This window comes from Myzus persicae, unplaced genomic scaffold (assembly GCF_001856785.1).
Source record: "Myzus persicae strain clone G006 unplaced genomic scaffold, MPER_G0061.0, whole genome shotgun sequence".
In the NCBI taxonomy this organism is placed as follows: Eukaryota; Metazoa; Arthropoda; class Insecta; order Hemiptera; family Aphididae; genus Myzus; species Myzus persicae.
In genome coordinates, this window is record NW_019104064.1 from 97792 (window position 1) to 114644 (window position 16853).

Here is a 16853-nt window from a genome sequence, read left to right on the forward strand (position 1 = left end):
AATGATCAATTGTACATTAAAAGAAGTATCAGGGTAAAATTACTGATTTATATAATGTGATAAGGTGAGTAAATTTAGTTGCAATCAAAATGTATTCAAAATTTTGTGAAACGTTAATGTACAGTGAATAAAACAATTATTTATGCATGTTTAATACTTTTTTATGTATAAAAAAAAAAATAAGTGACACATTAAACTAAAATTAAATCCAACATTTTTATTTTTAATGTGAACTATTATAAAATAGTACCGACGTGGTAGTTTTAGAATTTTGTTTTATTTCCTTAGTGTCTTCACATGTACTTGGATTAAAAGTAGCAACTTTTTCTAAAAAATTCTTTTAGTCCGGGTTTTTTCTGTAAATTATAATACAAATTATTAGTGCTATAGTTGATAATATAAACAAATTTATTAGATATTGAACAAAATATCAATACACTGCACAATGGAAATTTTTATCATAATTATAATCAATAAAAGAATTACATTTTGTCTTAATTTATTTTGTTTATTTTAGATTTAATATTAAAATGAGAAAAAAATAAACAAAAGGTGTTTGGCTTGCAAACCTCTGACTTAAATGTATATGGCCTATTGGTCATTTGAGTTTGAAATCATTAGTTTATATTTTTATACGCATATTTATTCATACATATTATATATTTTTAAGGACAGTAGAATCCGCTTAATTGTGAAACTTAAGACTATTAACTATTTGTCTCCATTTTCTGACTTTCCCGATTTACTGAATAATTTTTAATGGCATACATTCATTTGGGATTCATTTTGTCCCCATTAAATGGTTGTCTTATTTATGTAGTGTCCCAATTAAATGGATTTTGCTGTATACAGTATATTATGGTCCATTATTATTTCTAATGTAATAACATAAGAATAGAAATAATTGAGAGCAATGTTTTTTTTCCAATCCCAATGATGATTGGATTGTTGATGCACCCCCTGAAAATATACTTTTATAAGCCAAATGGTTAATACATTCGTTATGTTTATTTTAAGTTAAAAAATATTTCAACCATTCTTCAGTTACTTAGAAAGGTTTAATGATAGATCAAAATGAGAAACCTAGTTAGTAAAAATGAGTAACTCACTTTGCTAATCTAAGCATGTGATTTATCTTTATTTCATTTGCATTTTATTCTTTATGTATGAATTTATATGTAGAAATATTTTTACTCTATAATAGATTAGATTATAAATTTTAATCTATGTGTGTTACTATAATACTCATTTACGGATTAATAAAAATAAACATTTTGTTATTAGAATTAATACATTATTAATGGAAATTGAAATGCTTAATATAAAAGAAAAAAATTAATTATCTACCATTTTTTTAAATCATTGTCAAGTACTGAAGTAGACAATTTCTTATTATGTTACCTCGACCTACAAAAATATGCTTTTTGAAGCAAATTAATAAATATAAATTAATAAATAAATGTTAATGAACTTGTCATATTCATTCTAAGTTGAAAAATGTATCAACAATTCATACCCTCTTACATCTGCATAATGCATACACTAAAAAAATATATAAAAAACAAAATGACTGATGGATTAAAATTTTATATGTTCAGATAATGTTATCTATTTTTCCACCATTTTAAATAATTAAAAATGTGCAATATATAATTGTATTAGTCAAGTGAATTTAGATAAATCACCTTGTATTTGCAGCAGCTTAGCATAGATTGAATTGATAGGCAAACAGATTTAATAGTCAATACTGGTGACCAGTCATCGGCAAGATTAGATAAATGAATATGCCCATTATCATACACAAATGGATAAACAGGAATATTTTGACCCACAAATTTAACCTTAGAAAAAATGTATTACTATTAGTTAAATATCAAAATTAAATTTAAATTATTTACTTTTGGTGGTTTAAAAGGATATTTTGAACCAAATTTGATATTCAATTGAAACTGTTCGCCTTCGTATAAAGTACCATCTACACCTTGCATATTTATAATCCATCTAAAAAGTAAGATTAAAAAATATGAGATAACAAGACAGTAAAATATTTATAATACACTATTATGTACCCGCAATGGTGATTAATAAATATTAGGTTCGCTAATACTAATTAATTTTGAAACAAACATACTCATGCTATGTTACAGTGTGTAAAAGAATGTAAATATTCAAATGGTAATAAGATTATAAGGAAATAAAGGTTGAATATTTAAAATGGTTTAAAAAAAATTTTTCTATCCAACTTTATTTGATGAAATTGGTTTCATTTGTTGAAGTGACATAGACAATGTCTATTAGACATATCTGGCGCTGATTGGTGTATTGAAAACCTACTCACTCCTAAAATATTAGATTATTGTCAATAACAAATAATTTGGATTATCTAAATCTTTAGGATTATAATCTGTCCAAAAAGTTCTGTTACTTAACTTAAATGGCTATTATAGTAATGTTAGATTTACAAAATAGCACCGACATCTTCTTAAAATAATATATAGTACTAAAATAACGACAACTATTATTAAAACCAATTATTTTAAAATATAAAATATTATGAACACTTTAAAGACTTTAATAATAATCTCACAGGATATGTCCTACTCAAACTTTGAATATTTGTGATTAAATTATTCATATATAATCAAATAAATATTGTTAAAACCATCAAACAAGCAAAGATTTATTTTGAACTTACATATTGGGATCTTGTACAGCTTGAGCAGCGTCCACACTGATTCCTGGAGGAGGATCTATGATGAATAATTGCAATTCTTTTTGGATTTTATTCTATGTATAAACGAAAATAATAATAATTGATTACACACAAAAAATTAATAGTAACTGCAGATACATACTTTGTATGATGGTTTACTCGCCATCTCACTTCGATCGTTGACAATAAAATGGTCTATTTATTTAATTTTGAATAAGCCACTGTGTGATTAATAATTAGCTGTTATGGTGCTGGATCTAAATAATACTGAATAGGTACAATATATTGGTCATTAAGTAAAGTGAAATGATATGTTAACGACTTGTTGATAGCAAGAGCCACCACAACAGGTTACGCCAAGGACAAAGTGAGGGTGGGGGCAAAACATTTAATACCTCCACGTCAACCCAATCACTAAACTATTCGATGATAGTCCGTGGTCTACGTCAAAAACAGCTGATCGATTGATGTTAGGATCGAAATACACAGAATACAGCTAATGCGATGTTATGGTAGCAAAATACAAAATTTTGGCGTACTGAGAAATAGCTACATCAAACATATAATATAATATATAACCGAAAAACGAAAGGTCATTTTTGGGCGAAAAGAGTCCCGCCCAAAATATTCAGTTATTTTAAATACTGGACTTTTTCTTAGAGACTTTTTCTAAGAACCTAAAAGAATCAGAAAATGTATTGCTTTTTAAAATAGGATTTCAGTTCTAAGTATATTATAAAATATGAATTCCAACTAAGGTTACTGTTCATAATTTTTATTCAAGAACCCGATTCTTTCGGTTCCGGTTCCAGTCCCTGCGTTATACCCATGTACGTTTCTGGGACCATTACAAATGAAATTAAAGAAAAAACTGAAAAAAGTAGCAATTGAACTAAGTAAAATAATTTGGAAGATACCTGTTATCAGGGTGAGTGACATAGAAAATATTATAAAACTGAAAGAAGTATTAGATTCTACTAGGCCACTTGTATGTGCCTTCAAAATGTTGAACCAAACAAACCAAACCTATAACTAACTCGTGAAATGAAAGACGATGTCGAATTGTAAGAAAATTTAATATAAATTATTAGGTTTACTTTGTTATTAAAGGTTTGGCTTAAATATTGACGAAAGATCCAAAGGTCGGGACCAGTATTAAAATCAAAAAAATTGCGAAAAGTATAAATCTAAATTTGAAAATCATAAAATTAATGAACATATTTTACAGTTGATAGCGGATGACCTCAGATGCCCGGTTGTTGGTAATTTATATTACATTAAATATGTGAATGCAATAAATATACTCAATATAACATCAAAGCACAGTAATATACGATTATCGTAGCTTATTAATCATAATTATTAATTCAAAACAGAAACCTATAATTATGTTTTTATTTTTTTATTTATTACTTTTTACCTTTAATATATGTTATCAAACATTCAATACCCATATAGCTTATTGTCTTACAAAAAAAAATTTTTTTAGAAATGATGAAATTTGTGGGCAAACTTTGAATTATTGCTTCAGTTTTAAATCATATCCATAGTTCAATCACGAGTGATAAAAATATTTTAAATAACATGTTGATTGATAACTAGTTATCAGCAATTGACGCAGTATAGCAACCTGTATATACAAACAGAATTTAAAATTTATTCTATGGTAGGTATCCTTAACTAAAAAGTTAATAACAAGAGCAAGAACTTTTATTTTATTTACTTTTACTAATTTAAATTGCTATACTTAATTTAATTTTCTGTGTACTTAATATTTAAAAAAAAAACAATAATACAACCAATACATATCTTCTCCTTCATTCAAACTTAATATGTATAATTGTTAACTTTGATGCATGAAAATATTTACCTAAGTGTTTGATTCTTGATAAATAATCAAAAATGTATACACTAAACAATTAAAATATGCTGTTATAATCAAAAATAAGTTTTTAAAACCCCCAAAAATGCAAAAATATACACTAAAACATTAGGAATTTGATCACAAAAGTTGTAAAATGTATTGTGTACTTACTAAGCACACAATAAAGTTGACAAGAAAAATATTAAAATTTATGAAAGTCCTTGCTTTTCTAATAACAATAATATTATAATGTGGTAAAAATATTTATTATTATAACATAACAATTGCATCGTAATAATAAAATATATGCAATGTTTTGGGAAGGAAATCAAGTAAATGCAAAGTAATACTAAAGTAGAATAAAAACTTTAATAGCTATATCATACAACATATTATCATGAAATATAGATCCTAGGTTATGTATGCTGCCAGACTGCCGTTTTCAGAATTATTTTTTAATACAATTATGTATCATTGAAATCAAATTTAACATATAAATAAGAGTAATTCGTTTGACATGACACCCAATGTATAATAGAGCGGTTTCCAATTTTTTTAATCATTCTTTTTCATATTGTAGGTATTAGTTTTAAAATGATTTTCTTACCTTAAATACTGTTATATATCTTGAGTTGAGTTTCAAAATCGTATAAATACACATTTTTAATGCATAATGTATTTGCTTCTTTGGCCCCATTTCTTAAATGTACCAACACTTATTGTACAGTAAAAAAATAGATTTACATAAAATATATGGTTTATAAAATAAAGTGAATTCTTATTGAAAATCTGGAAGAATTAATGTACTTGTAGTGTAGTTTTCATGCAATAATTGATTTTTTTAAGTTATTCGAACTAAAAACTACAGCAAAGTCAGTATTTTATCTAAGAGACTAGTTTTTTATTGATTATATTAATTATATTTAGAATATAAATACAAGTTATAACAATAAACAAGTCATTACAAAATATTTCAGTAAAGTATATTTAAGAAATGTGATTAAGACGTATAATATAATATTACAAGCTACCAAATATTATTATTTGTTTACTTCTCTTAAACTAGATTGCTTAAAATAATATATTTTGGAATTTGCATTATGTTGAATAATGTTTTCTTAGTTATCATAGTGCAAAAGCAAAAAAAAATTTGCATTTTATAAATATTTTTATTTTACTTATTAAAAATACTAAAAATTAATTGATTTTAGGTACCATACATTTATTAAATACAAAATGTAAAATCATTTGGAATATATTTTAGAATCGACACGTAAACAGTAAAAGTTATGATTTAAAATATACAAATATATTTTTTCTTTTTCTGACTTACAACTGTAGGTAAAAGAAAATATATCACATAATAAAAGATAGACTTAAACATAAAGTTGTTATGAAATTATCTTACAAATAATTATGAGTTTAAACCAAATTAAATATGAACTTACAAATTTAACATTTAATATTAGCTTACACTGAAAATTAATTAATAATAAAATTACTTTTTACTTTTTACTTATTATCTTTTTTAGTAACAGCATGTAAAAATATATTCAAGTTAACACAAGTACTTGGTTACTGATAAAGGTAAAATTATAAAGTATGACAAAAACGTATACATATTTAGATGTCAAAACTAATTTCAAAAATACTACCAGTATTTTAAATCACAATCGTGAGTATATTTTTATTATAAAATATTAACCTAAACATTTAGGATATAATAAATTTAAAATAGTAAATAAATACAAACAATTTTTTGTATTTTTTATAAGTATAATTATACTCCTTATCTTAATCTTCTTAATAATGTATAAAAAAAAAAAATAGTGGTTTAATTTTTAATATGAAATATAATAGAAGACATATAATATGATATATATTGTATATTATATATATATATTAGAAGACTATTGTCTTCTAATAAATACTACTTAAAAGTTATTAATACGAATATATATATATAAAAACCATAAAAGAAGAATACATTTTGAACTGTAAAACCGGACCTAGTAAATATAAAATTAATTACTAACTTTTAAATAAGTTATTTATATCCTAAGTATATCTCTACTGTTGGTTGGAGGATTATCATTATGCATTGCGGATAACATTGATTTAATGTCTAGGTCACCCGTGTTGTTTTCCACATTTTCACATTTCATCAACTACTTTCTCAACATTACCTGGAGTTTCTTGATCAGCTTTTTCTTGTTCAGACATAGCTATATCTTCTTCTAATTCAGCAACTTCTTCTTGTGCAGGCTTGGGTTTTTTTCTTTGATTCGGCTTCTTTTTCAGTTTTATCTTCGTAAGAGCTTTCAATTTCTTGCATTTTCCATTTCTTTTTCCTCTTTAATACCTACATATTCTTCAGTGGGGTTATTGTCATTCAACATCATGTCAATGGCCACGGTGTCTTTGTTGTTATCCTGTTGATTTTTGTCTATGCCCATATAAGTTTTTGCTTGTTGATTATTTTCTTGAATTTTGGATGGTTCGGGTTTCAGAACTTTAGTTGTAACCAGACAACTCATCTTTAGTTTTTCTTTCCTAAAAGTAAAATTAAATAAATAAAACATAAAGATTTGTTAAAACATTTTTGTCATTTACTCCAATTGAGGTTGATGCAGTTAGTGGATTGTGTTCTTTCTGAATGTGATCCAAGCAACTACTTCGACTATTAAAGGTTTTTGAACATATTTGACATCTATAAAATTGTTTCTTCGGTACCTGCATTAATAATTAAATATGATTAAATTTATAAAAACTAAGGTATCAAATCAAAATTGTATCTCATATTATTAAATGCAATTATAATAAGAGTTAATGAGTTACATGTATTATTGAAAACAATTTTTTTATAATTAAAAGTCAATAAATACAAACTTAAGTAAAATAATATATTAATATATTTTTTCAAAATATGATCTTATGGAACAAAATAGGATATTTATAGTGAAAATTTGCCATTGTTTCTATTCTTACAGTAACTTGGTTCAATGATACGAGGTAAAATTTAAGTTGAGTGTAGTTAACAGAATCAACAAAAGTTGAGAAGTGTTGAAGAATTAATGAAAGTGTGAGTGCAAAAATTAATTTATTAATCTTATGTTAAAAATGAAGGTATATAGTAAAAGCGCATTTTTTTTATTCTCACCGGAGTCAATTTAGCAGCTGTTTGATTTAGGATATGGTTTTTAGACTTGGTTTTGTTCTCATGAGTGAGCATGTGCAATCTAAAATGGAAAGTATAAATAATAACTTTAAAATAATATTAAATAATATACATACTGAAAATGTTCTTGCTCTTTGGATTGGAACGGACAAAAGCCACACTTGTATATTTTCATTTCGTTAGCGCTTTCTTGTTGTTGTTGCTGCTGCTGCTGTTGTTGTGTTTTTAACAATTTTAAAGGAGTCACAACAGCAGCAGTAGTTACAGGAGGAGAAACTTTTACTGTCAAACCACCAGGAGCTTTACGCTGACCTTGTTTTAGTTGTTCCTTTGCCATTACTTGCCCATTGACAATCTAAGGACAAAGATATTTTTTTATAACAACTTAATAGTATGTAACTTATTTCTAAGTATTTTCTATCCTTACCGTATCACCGTCAGTTTTCAATACTGGATATTTTTCTCGCATCATGTTCGTCAGTCCAATCCTTAAGTGTTTCGCGTCATTATGACACTTGTCCAAATGATTTAAATGTTTGGTACATTTATTGCAAATCTTATCATTGGGGTTTACAATAACCACAAATTCTTCTCCCATCAACCCAGCAATTTTTTCTGGGTACGGTGTCTTAGTATGTGGTGTAATGCTTGAACACACCTGTGTACGCACACGGTGCAATTTCGCATTACAAATGAAACAGAAAGACATTGTATCTAGAAAAAAAAACAATGCCATTTTTTATGCTAGGTTTAACTGATGACTAATTTAACTATAACTAATAGTATATACATTATAGGTACTTTAAAATAGATATTTACAATGTTTACAGGTTCTATGGAATTGTAGTATGGTCGACAGAATCAATAAACAAATAGTTAATTGTAATAAATATCCAGAGAAAAATAAAAGTAGGCAGACTATTTGAGCGTTGTAAAAAAAAAACGATGTGTTACGAGAACGGCTCGAAACAATTCCGTCGCAACCGGATGAAAAAAAATAAAAAACTAAGCACACGCTGTGGAATCGGTCGGCAAACGAACGAATCGCTAGACGGCGGCCATTACGTAAGAAACAAGTGAACGACGGCGATACGACTGCAGCTAGCACAAAAGTCGAAATGTAAACTCCAGCACGACTACAAGGGCATACGCTTGTATGCTGTAATAGCTTAGTATTATAATTGAGCTGCCGCAGTGTTACGGATTGAAAAATCCTCACGAAATATGAAAATAATAGATAAAATATTAAATTACAGAAACAATAATTTTTTCCATGTTTAATGTTCCGTGCTCGTACTTATAGATCATATTATACAACTATGATAATGAACAATATAGTGTAGTCCGAATTTCGTTATCTGACAAACGATAACAACCAAATTGTATTCCAAAGTTCAGAATTACCAACCATAAAAACAAAATTTCAAATAGGTGCGTAATAATTAGTTGTAGCCAAGGTCATAAATAAATTCTTAATGGTTATAGAGTCCACAAACTACTAATATTATCTACTAAAAACATTAAATATACATTTAAAACTTTTTTTTACTAGTAATATTATATAAAAACTAAAATTAGTTAAGAAGTAAAAATGCCAATAACATTTTCCAATCATCACCTTAGATCATACTATATGGTATAAGATAATCGACAGCTATCAAAATCCCACTGTTCACTGAACAAAATCGTGCCGAGCCTTCGTTGCCAACTTCATGCCGAGCCTTCGTTGCCAATTTCATGCCGAGCCTTCGTTGCCAACTTCATGCCGATCCTCAGGCAAAATGTAAGCAAATCGATCAAGTGTTTGACCATCGCTTTCATCATGTTCTATGCCGGAATTTCTTTTGCCTATTTGTGCGTCAGTTATATCATTCATTAATTCTTGGTAACATCAACAATCCGTTGTTGAATTTCTTACAATTCTTTTAGTTACTCGCATTCTGGGCCTACCCCAATGCTAAATGGTTTACCTTGGTGATTAAGCATCGTCGAACCACGAGCAATTTGAACGTTGAACGATGAGTCAATATTGACCGCCGAATTTGCTGGCTCTTTTGGCGCCGAAGCCCCCCAAATCCCTTACCTGCCACCGGTCACCAAACTCTGAGAAGAAGAACCGTGGCTATTCCAGAGTCAGGAGTTATATGGATTTGTTCGAAGTGAGTATTGACGAACTTAATGATAACGTTAGAATGAGTCTTTCCAGTGTTTTTTTTTAAATCTACCTATTATAATCTTGTTATGTTTTTACTCTTCAGGATCCCGAAGACACACTTCCTCTAACAAACATCGAAAGCCGAGAAGAAAGAATAGAGCGCCGTCGTCGCGTGAAGACCGAACAGATGGAGTACAAGTTGGAACAAGCAATCGCTCTTTGTAAGCACCGGGTTGACCCCGTCTTAGTTTATACTTTATACGACACACGTTATAATCATTGATTCTTTTATGTTTCAGAGAAACCATATTCAATTGCAAAAGATACAACAAATCCGTTCAAAACATTATTTTTTTCTAGAATTGTAAGTAATTTTGTAGTTTGTAATTTTGTATGGATTGTATTATTATTGTTATAGTACTTGGCTTTGATTCCTTTTCTAAAATTACAATAGTAATAATTTATTTTCAACCCCCAGACACTTGTATAATTTAACACTTGGTAACCAACTTATAATCATGCAATAATCACAGGTAATACACTACAGTTCTCCACGACTATTATTTAAATAATATACTACTTTATTGGGAGGTTAATTTATAAATTTCTTAATTTATTTGTATTATTATTTTTTATTCAATTTTACTGTTTCCTAGATTATTATGACATGTATATTGTATGTATACAACATGTATTCAGCTAAACGCCCGTTTAAATTATCAATTAATAAATAAATACAATAATATTTATGTACTTAAAAAAACTATTAGAAGCATAAAAATTAATGAATACAATTTTTAAATCTTAATTTGGCAGACAGATCAGTAAACTATTTTATAAATAATTTACTGTTTTTTCTTCATTTTTAAAAATATCAGTAACAGAATACATTTTCCCTCATAAACTACTGAAAAACAAAAATAACATACTACAACAATCAATATTAAAACATTTAGGATAACACTACAGTACATATAGAAGATATACAAAATACATAAATACACAATAAAGTAATTTCTTACTATAATTATTTCTTATTATTTATATAATGAACAATTTTATATAAGTTAACAGCAGGGCTGTGAATTTAATACATTTGCATGTTTTTTTTTGCTACACTGTAAAATAAAATGGATTCAGCCAAAATATGTTTTGACTCATTTATAGTTCAAATACAAAATCTTATTTTGCATATTTTTGAATATTTCATGGGTCATAGGCTATAGCATATAAATGCATGTTTTAATGATTTTTTTGTATAAATGCTTTTTTCGTCATTTTTTTCATTTTTTCGGTCTGTTATAAATTGACATAAAAATATTAAATGTATTTGTATTAACTATGACTTGTATAATTTCATGGAAACTATTCTGTATAAAAATGTTTGTATACAAAAATGGCATTTAAAGTTTTAAAATCTAAAGAAATCATTGATTGTACAATGCAATAACTTCTTTAAAGGTAAAATTTATGATTTTAAGTAGAAACATAACATATTCTAAGCATATTTATTTTGTATATCTTGTATAAGACCAGGACTTGTTTAGCCCAAAAAGTCATATATTCGTATCAATATGTAACAATACTAATATTTAAACTAAAATTAATAAAAATAAAAGTAAAATTTTTGTGGTCTTTTTGCATATTATTGAAAAATTAGAGCATATTTTGTCAGTTTTTATAGCACATTTAATAGTTTTTAAATGCATTAAATTCATAGCCTTGGTTATCAGCGTTAGTAAACATGTTATTGCTTATACTTTTTGCTATAAAATATATTACTTTATCATTCAATTTTATAATGTTGACAAGTTTTATATGATATAGAGATCACGCGGCAAGTTTTACCAATAACAACCAGTTAACTGGATAAAAACTATTGCTATAGAATATTATTCTAATACATCTAAATATTTCTATACTATCTAACTAATTGTATTTAATGAGATAAAACTGTGCCTACCTATTTAATTTTAATTAGTGAAAGAATTATAGGTATTATAGCTAATTGTTTTTAATTCAAATTAATTATTTCAGAATTATGAAACATCCGAATCAAAATTACGAAGAAAATTTGAACTATATGGTCCTATCAAAAAAGTAAATTATTGAAACTGTTTTATTTAAATATTTCGTATTTTCTATTAAGCTAATATTGTATTTAATTTATATAGATTTCTGTCATACATAATAAGATTAATGGTAAACCAATAGAATATGCTTTTATTGAGTATGAAAATGAACTTGATATGTATTGTAAGTAATTACCATAAAGATTTTTTTGTTTTTAAAAATTAAGCTTTATAGTGGTCTTGAATGTTAAGTTCAAATTCTACCAAAATTATTTTAACTATTTACCTATGAATATTTTGAAAACTTGTTTATCGTTTTCAACCTAGGAATATAATTTTTAATTTAATAATATTATTTTAAATTGTCTATTTTTATAGTTATTGCCATACTAAACTATTCTACAATTATCTACATTTTCTTATAAGCGGGTCTGCAATATTATGCCAAAAGAGTGACTTCAATATTTTATATATGTAATTGTAAGGTTCCATTTTTGATTTGATATGATGATATTATGAATTAGAGACACGGCTGTTATACCTCTCCAGAATAATAGTGTTTACAAGTTAATTATATTTACTACAGATAACTAACAAAAAATACAATGTTTGAGTACAAATAGATCTTTTACATTTTTAGAAAAATCATTCCAATGTTAGCTTCTAGATTCTATTCATTAGTAACTAACATTACTAACAACTACACTTACAATGTTTTCCTCTTTAATTAAGAGAACGTTAGCAGAACTGTCAATGCCATATTTATTTATTAGTTGCATAACTGCATTAGCAAATACAACCTGTGGTAAAACAATGTAAAAAAATAAAAATCACAGTAATCAGTACTAAAGAAAGACTTATCAAGGTATTACAAATGTACTCACTTTTTTCCACAGTTAAATTTCCATTACACCATTCAAAATTATAACATACATATTACTTTCCTGAACATAGTTGTATAGCGGTAGCATGAAGGGATAAGGATTGTGTTAGTCGAGTCGGGTCTCTAATATATCTATATTAAAAAGACTATTGTAGTTAATGCTGTCTTATTTTCGGGTTTTTGATACTTTTTTAGTTCAGTTTCAAAAAAGAAAAATACATCCTTTTTATAAACCCTTAATTTTCAAAAGCATTTTAAGTATAAAAAAATGCAACTTTGCTTAACATTATTACAACTCATACACAACTATTAACTCAGCTTTTAATATGGTAATTACTGGTAGTTTAAAAAACATTTTAGTTATTATAAATTAGCAAACAGAATCACAAAATTTTCAAAGTACCATCAATCTAATCCTCAAATTCAACTAAAGATTATTCTGCAAAATTTCAATATCTGAACGGTACTTGGACAATTGACACCCGACGGTTTTGCCGATATCGGACTTTTTGCACCCGATATTTTTAGAACACGGACAATTGACACCGAGCGATTATGATTACGATTACGATTACAATGACGATAATCGTGAGTAGGTAAGTACCTATAGGCTATAGGCATTAGGCAATAGTTATTAGTTACTAGTTAGATGTCTGTTGTAGTGTAGTATGTACTCAGTTTTATTTAAAAGTAATTATTATCATAATATTCATTCAATATGGACTCAGAATGTTCCGATATAATTGAAATAATTAAAACAAAAGTAAAACTATGTTTTAAACATATGTAAAACTTCTCAATTCAAAACAAATAGTGAAATTATTAGTTTTTTAAAAAACGTATCCTACGTAATTAAACATTAAATTTTTAATATTATCTTAAAATTACTACAAAATCGTTTATCTTTTCATTTTATTAGAATAAACTTTTCAATTATATTATTATATTACACGATTATACGCTGATTATTCAGTATTTATAAATTTTATATTCGGTGTCAATTGTCCTATCAGCGGGTGTCAATAATCCTATTATTGGGTGTCAAATGTCCTAGATTCATCTGAACACTCCCTAGTGTTTAAATGGAGGTTGGAATAAATATAGCGAGGGAATATATTACAGACAAAATAATAACAAGGGAGGATACCTTTCCACCGAAAATAATAACCAACATAAAAGTTAGAACTGATATAGGGGGAATTGACAAACAGCTATTTACACAAACAATTGACCACTTACACCAAAAACAATATTTAAAATTCGAAACAAATTTTTTAGAGAAAAATGCTACAGAAATTCCTATGTAGGTAAAATTCCTTAAATTCATTTACCAAAATATATGAAGGCACAATAATAGAATAGATTAAACACAATATAAAAAAAGAAATAATTTACTAACAGTTAATAAAATAAGTAATGCAATAAGTGAAAAACAAGGTACAATTACTAACATTTCAAAAGATTTAATGGATGAGCAGAGGGAAATAAAAACATATCAACACTTGTATATTTCTGAACAATTAGACTTACATTATGTAAAAGTGGTGGAATGTGAGAATAGCAAAGAAAAATTAAAATAACAATCTACAGATAAACTTAGAGGCATATTTGTATCACAAAGATTTATATTTTATATTTATTAATTTTTATAAATTATTATTTTTCATTTTTTATCATGTTTATAATAAAAAGAAAAGAAAAAAGTAATCTGAAATATTTAACACTAAATTTTGAATTGTACATTCAAATGGAACAGTAATATTATGGTTTAGTATGGAAAAAAATGTTTCAAATAACATATTACACATAGTTTTTTAAAATAAAATAGATTTAGGTATTTTTATTTAATGCAATGAGTATAAATATGGATTAAAGTAATAAATAAGCACATAAACAGATATTTAAGTTACGAATGAACTATGCCTGTCTTTATATTTTTGTATATTATTGTAATTAATAAGATACATTATAATATAAATAACGAAAAATAGATTGAGACTCACTTACCCATTTTTAATCAAGACTTGAGTCACGCCCTTGCATTAATGTTTAATGCATTCGGTTCCACATTGTCAACTGTCAAATTGAATTTTTAGATCTAAATATCTCAATCAAGTGTCCAAGTGGCAAAGAACTTCATTCAATTGCTTTTTCTGCAGTTTGTATTTTATATCAACACACTACCACACAAATCACACAACGTTGCAGTCGGCACTCGGCGGTCACAAACGTGGGGTACGATGTAAACAGTTGTAGGCACTATTTGAACACAATTGCATAATAAGTAATAACAACATTATAACATAAAAATATTTACGGCGGAAGGCGACTCGTCTGTGTGATTAGGTGATACGTCGATGTAGTGATAACGGCAACGGATTATCATTGTGCACTGTACAGAACACGGACACATCACTGCTCCGTCACGTCCTGCTACCATTGAACTATATAATAATTATATACTATAATTATTATAGTATATAGTTCAATTGTTAAACGCCGTATCGACCGCCGCCAACGAGCATCGTCCGTTGTGACTTTTGCTACAAATTCGCCCGAGCAAACCGGTGTGCAATACCGTACCCGGTTATTATGATTCCGATTGCGAGTCTGGACCGTGTCGGTGTACACCGGTTCAAATAGAAATTATGGATATAAAACGGTTCGCTCCTACTTTTTACATTAACTTTCTCGTCACATTCGTAATAGTTGATATGAATTGTTTCTGACGGTTTTTTAAATCTTATATTTGTCATAGTTTTCATCTGCCTAGTGGCTTAGAGTGGCCATTCGTCCCGGATTTCTCGGGACGTTACTGGTTAAGGAATCCATGTCCCGGCGTCCCGACGAAGGTTCTCGAGACACCGATTTGTACCGGTTTAGGACTTTTGTCCCGGAAATTTAAATCGTTTTATAATTATATTATTTTACTTACGCGGTTATCGATTTTATTTTGAACAAATCCTAATAACCTAATCGTAAATTATTTCGAGAACGATCGTCGGAATGTACGACAATCACAGTTATAATCACTTTCGACATTTAACCAACCTGTTGCCTTTAACCACATTAATTTTCAACCAGGAATTTTGAGTACTGTGATTACGAATAATAATATTATTAATATGTAAGAATGGATAATTTATAGTTTATCCAATAATTATCTGACGATATAAGTACTAAGTAGTATGATAGACGCTAGTGAGAAATACTTTATAGTGTCCTATTTTTATACAGTTCATTATTTTACGTAGAGACTATGATGCCTTAAAGGCTTTGTCATTTTAACTAAAAATTGCACAATGATCTCCCGTTTAATAAAAATTTATTTATTTTTCTTGTGAATTTTGGTGTCCGGGATTTCTTAAAATTAAATCTGGCCACCCTATAGTGGCTAGTACCTAGTACTTTTTCTGATTTCTGACTTTCCGAGTATTAAATGCTTGCCAGACGCCAGTGTTTGGTGTTATTCATTAAATTGACGGCACACTTGTCGTATGCTATCTACCAAAAAAATTATATCTACACAAATCTACGCATACGTGTCGTATGCTATGTACCAAATAAATCCTATATAAAAATCTACAAACTCAGGTTACTAACCTGCTCAATGCCTGTTGGTTCACAGTTGTCGTATTTTTAAATAGCCCGTTTGTTAACAGTTGTTCATATTTTTTTTATTTTTTTACATCTTGTAAAAAACATTCAAAAACATTTTTTTGATTGACGGATCTCCACCATTCTTCTTGCAATTGTCTTTCAAGGAGATTGGTCACTCCACGAGCTCTGAATCCATACTTTACTTTCATGTGTTTCCATAAGCTTTCAATAGTCTGTGTTTGAGCACCTGTACGTGGATCTATAAAGTTTTTGCTGTGGTTAACAATATTGCGATCAATTCAAACTGAATGCACACAATTTAATACTAGAAATGTTCCAAGACTTCATCTTGAATAAAAATCACATCAGTACTTCTGTAATACGGGGA

At 27.5% G+C, this 16853-nt stretch overlaps 1 protein-coding gene, 1 long non-coding RNA gene and 1 pseudogene across 3 annotated transcripts; 1 reads left to right on the plus strand and 2 right to left on the minus strand.

Annotated features, from left to right (window-relative positions):
• Positions 1–220: 220 nt before the first annotated feature.
• LOC111038261 (ubiquitin-conjugating enzyme E2 W-like) lies at positions 221–2879 on the minus strand. The gene is made up of 5 exons (XM_022321301.1): positions 2856–2879; positions 2696–2787; positions 1899–2001; positions 1686–1841; positions 221–356 (listed from the first exon to the last, which is right to left on the minus strand). Exons 1-5 carry the CDS (start codon positions 2877–2879, stop codon positions 309–311), a joined length of 423 nt encoding a protein of 140 aa, XP_022176993.1. The 3' UTR covers positions 221–308.
• A 3701-nt stretch (positions 2880–6580) lies between these two features.
• Positions 6581–9009, minus strand: LOC111038265 (annotated as a pseudogene).
• Positions 9010–9302: 293 nt separating this feature from the next.
• Positions 9303–12029, plus strand: LOC111038271. 2 transcript variants are annotated; one of them, XR_002604965.1, is made up of 5 exons: positions 9303–9609; positions 9685–9914; positions 10014–10131; positions 10210–10274; positions 11948–12029. It is a non-coding gene; the product is annotated as an uncharacterized LOC111038271 (long non-coding RNA). The 2 variants fall into 2 exon arrangements; XR_002604964.1 differs by having other exon boundaries at positions 9313–9914.
• The last annotated feature ends 4824 nt before the right edge of the window (positions 12030–16853 follow it).

Excerpts from the sequence above, each read along its gene's own strand:
- LOC111038261 (XM_022321301.1), bottom strand. The coding sequence starts at position 2,879 with ATGGCGAGTAAACCATCATACAAA. Across the intron at positions 2,002-2,695 it reads GCTGTACAAGATCCCAATAT|ATGGATTATAAATATGCAAG; the intron begins GTAAGTTCAAAA and ends CTTACTTTTTAG. Across the intron at positions 1,842-1,898 it reads ATCCTTTTAAACCACCAAAA|GTTAAATTTGTGGGTCAAAA; the intron begins GTAAATAATTTA and ends ATTTTTTCTAAG.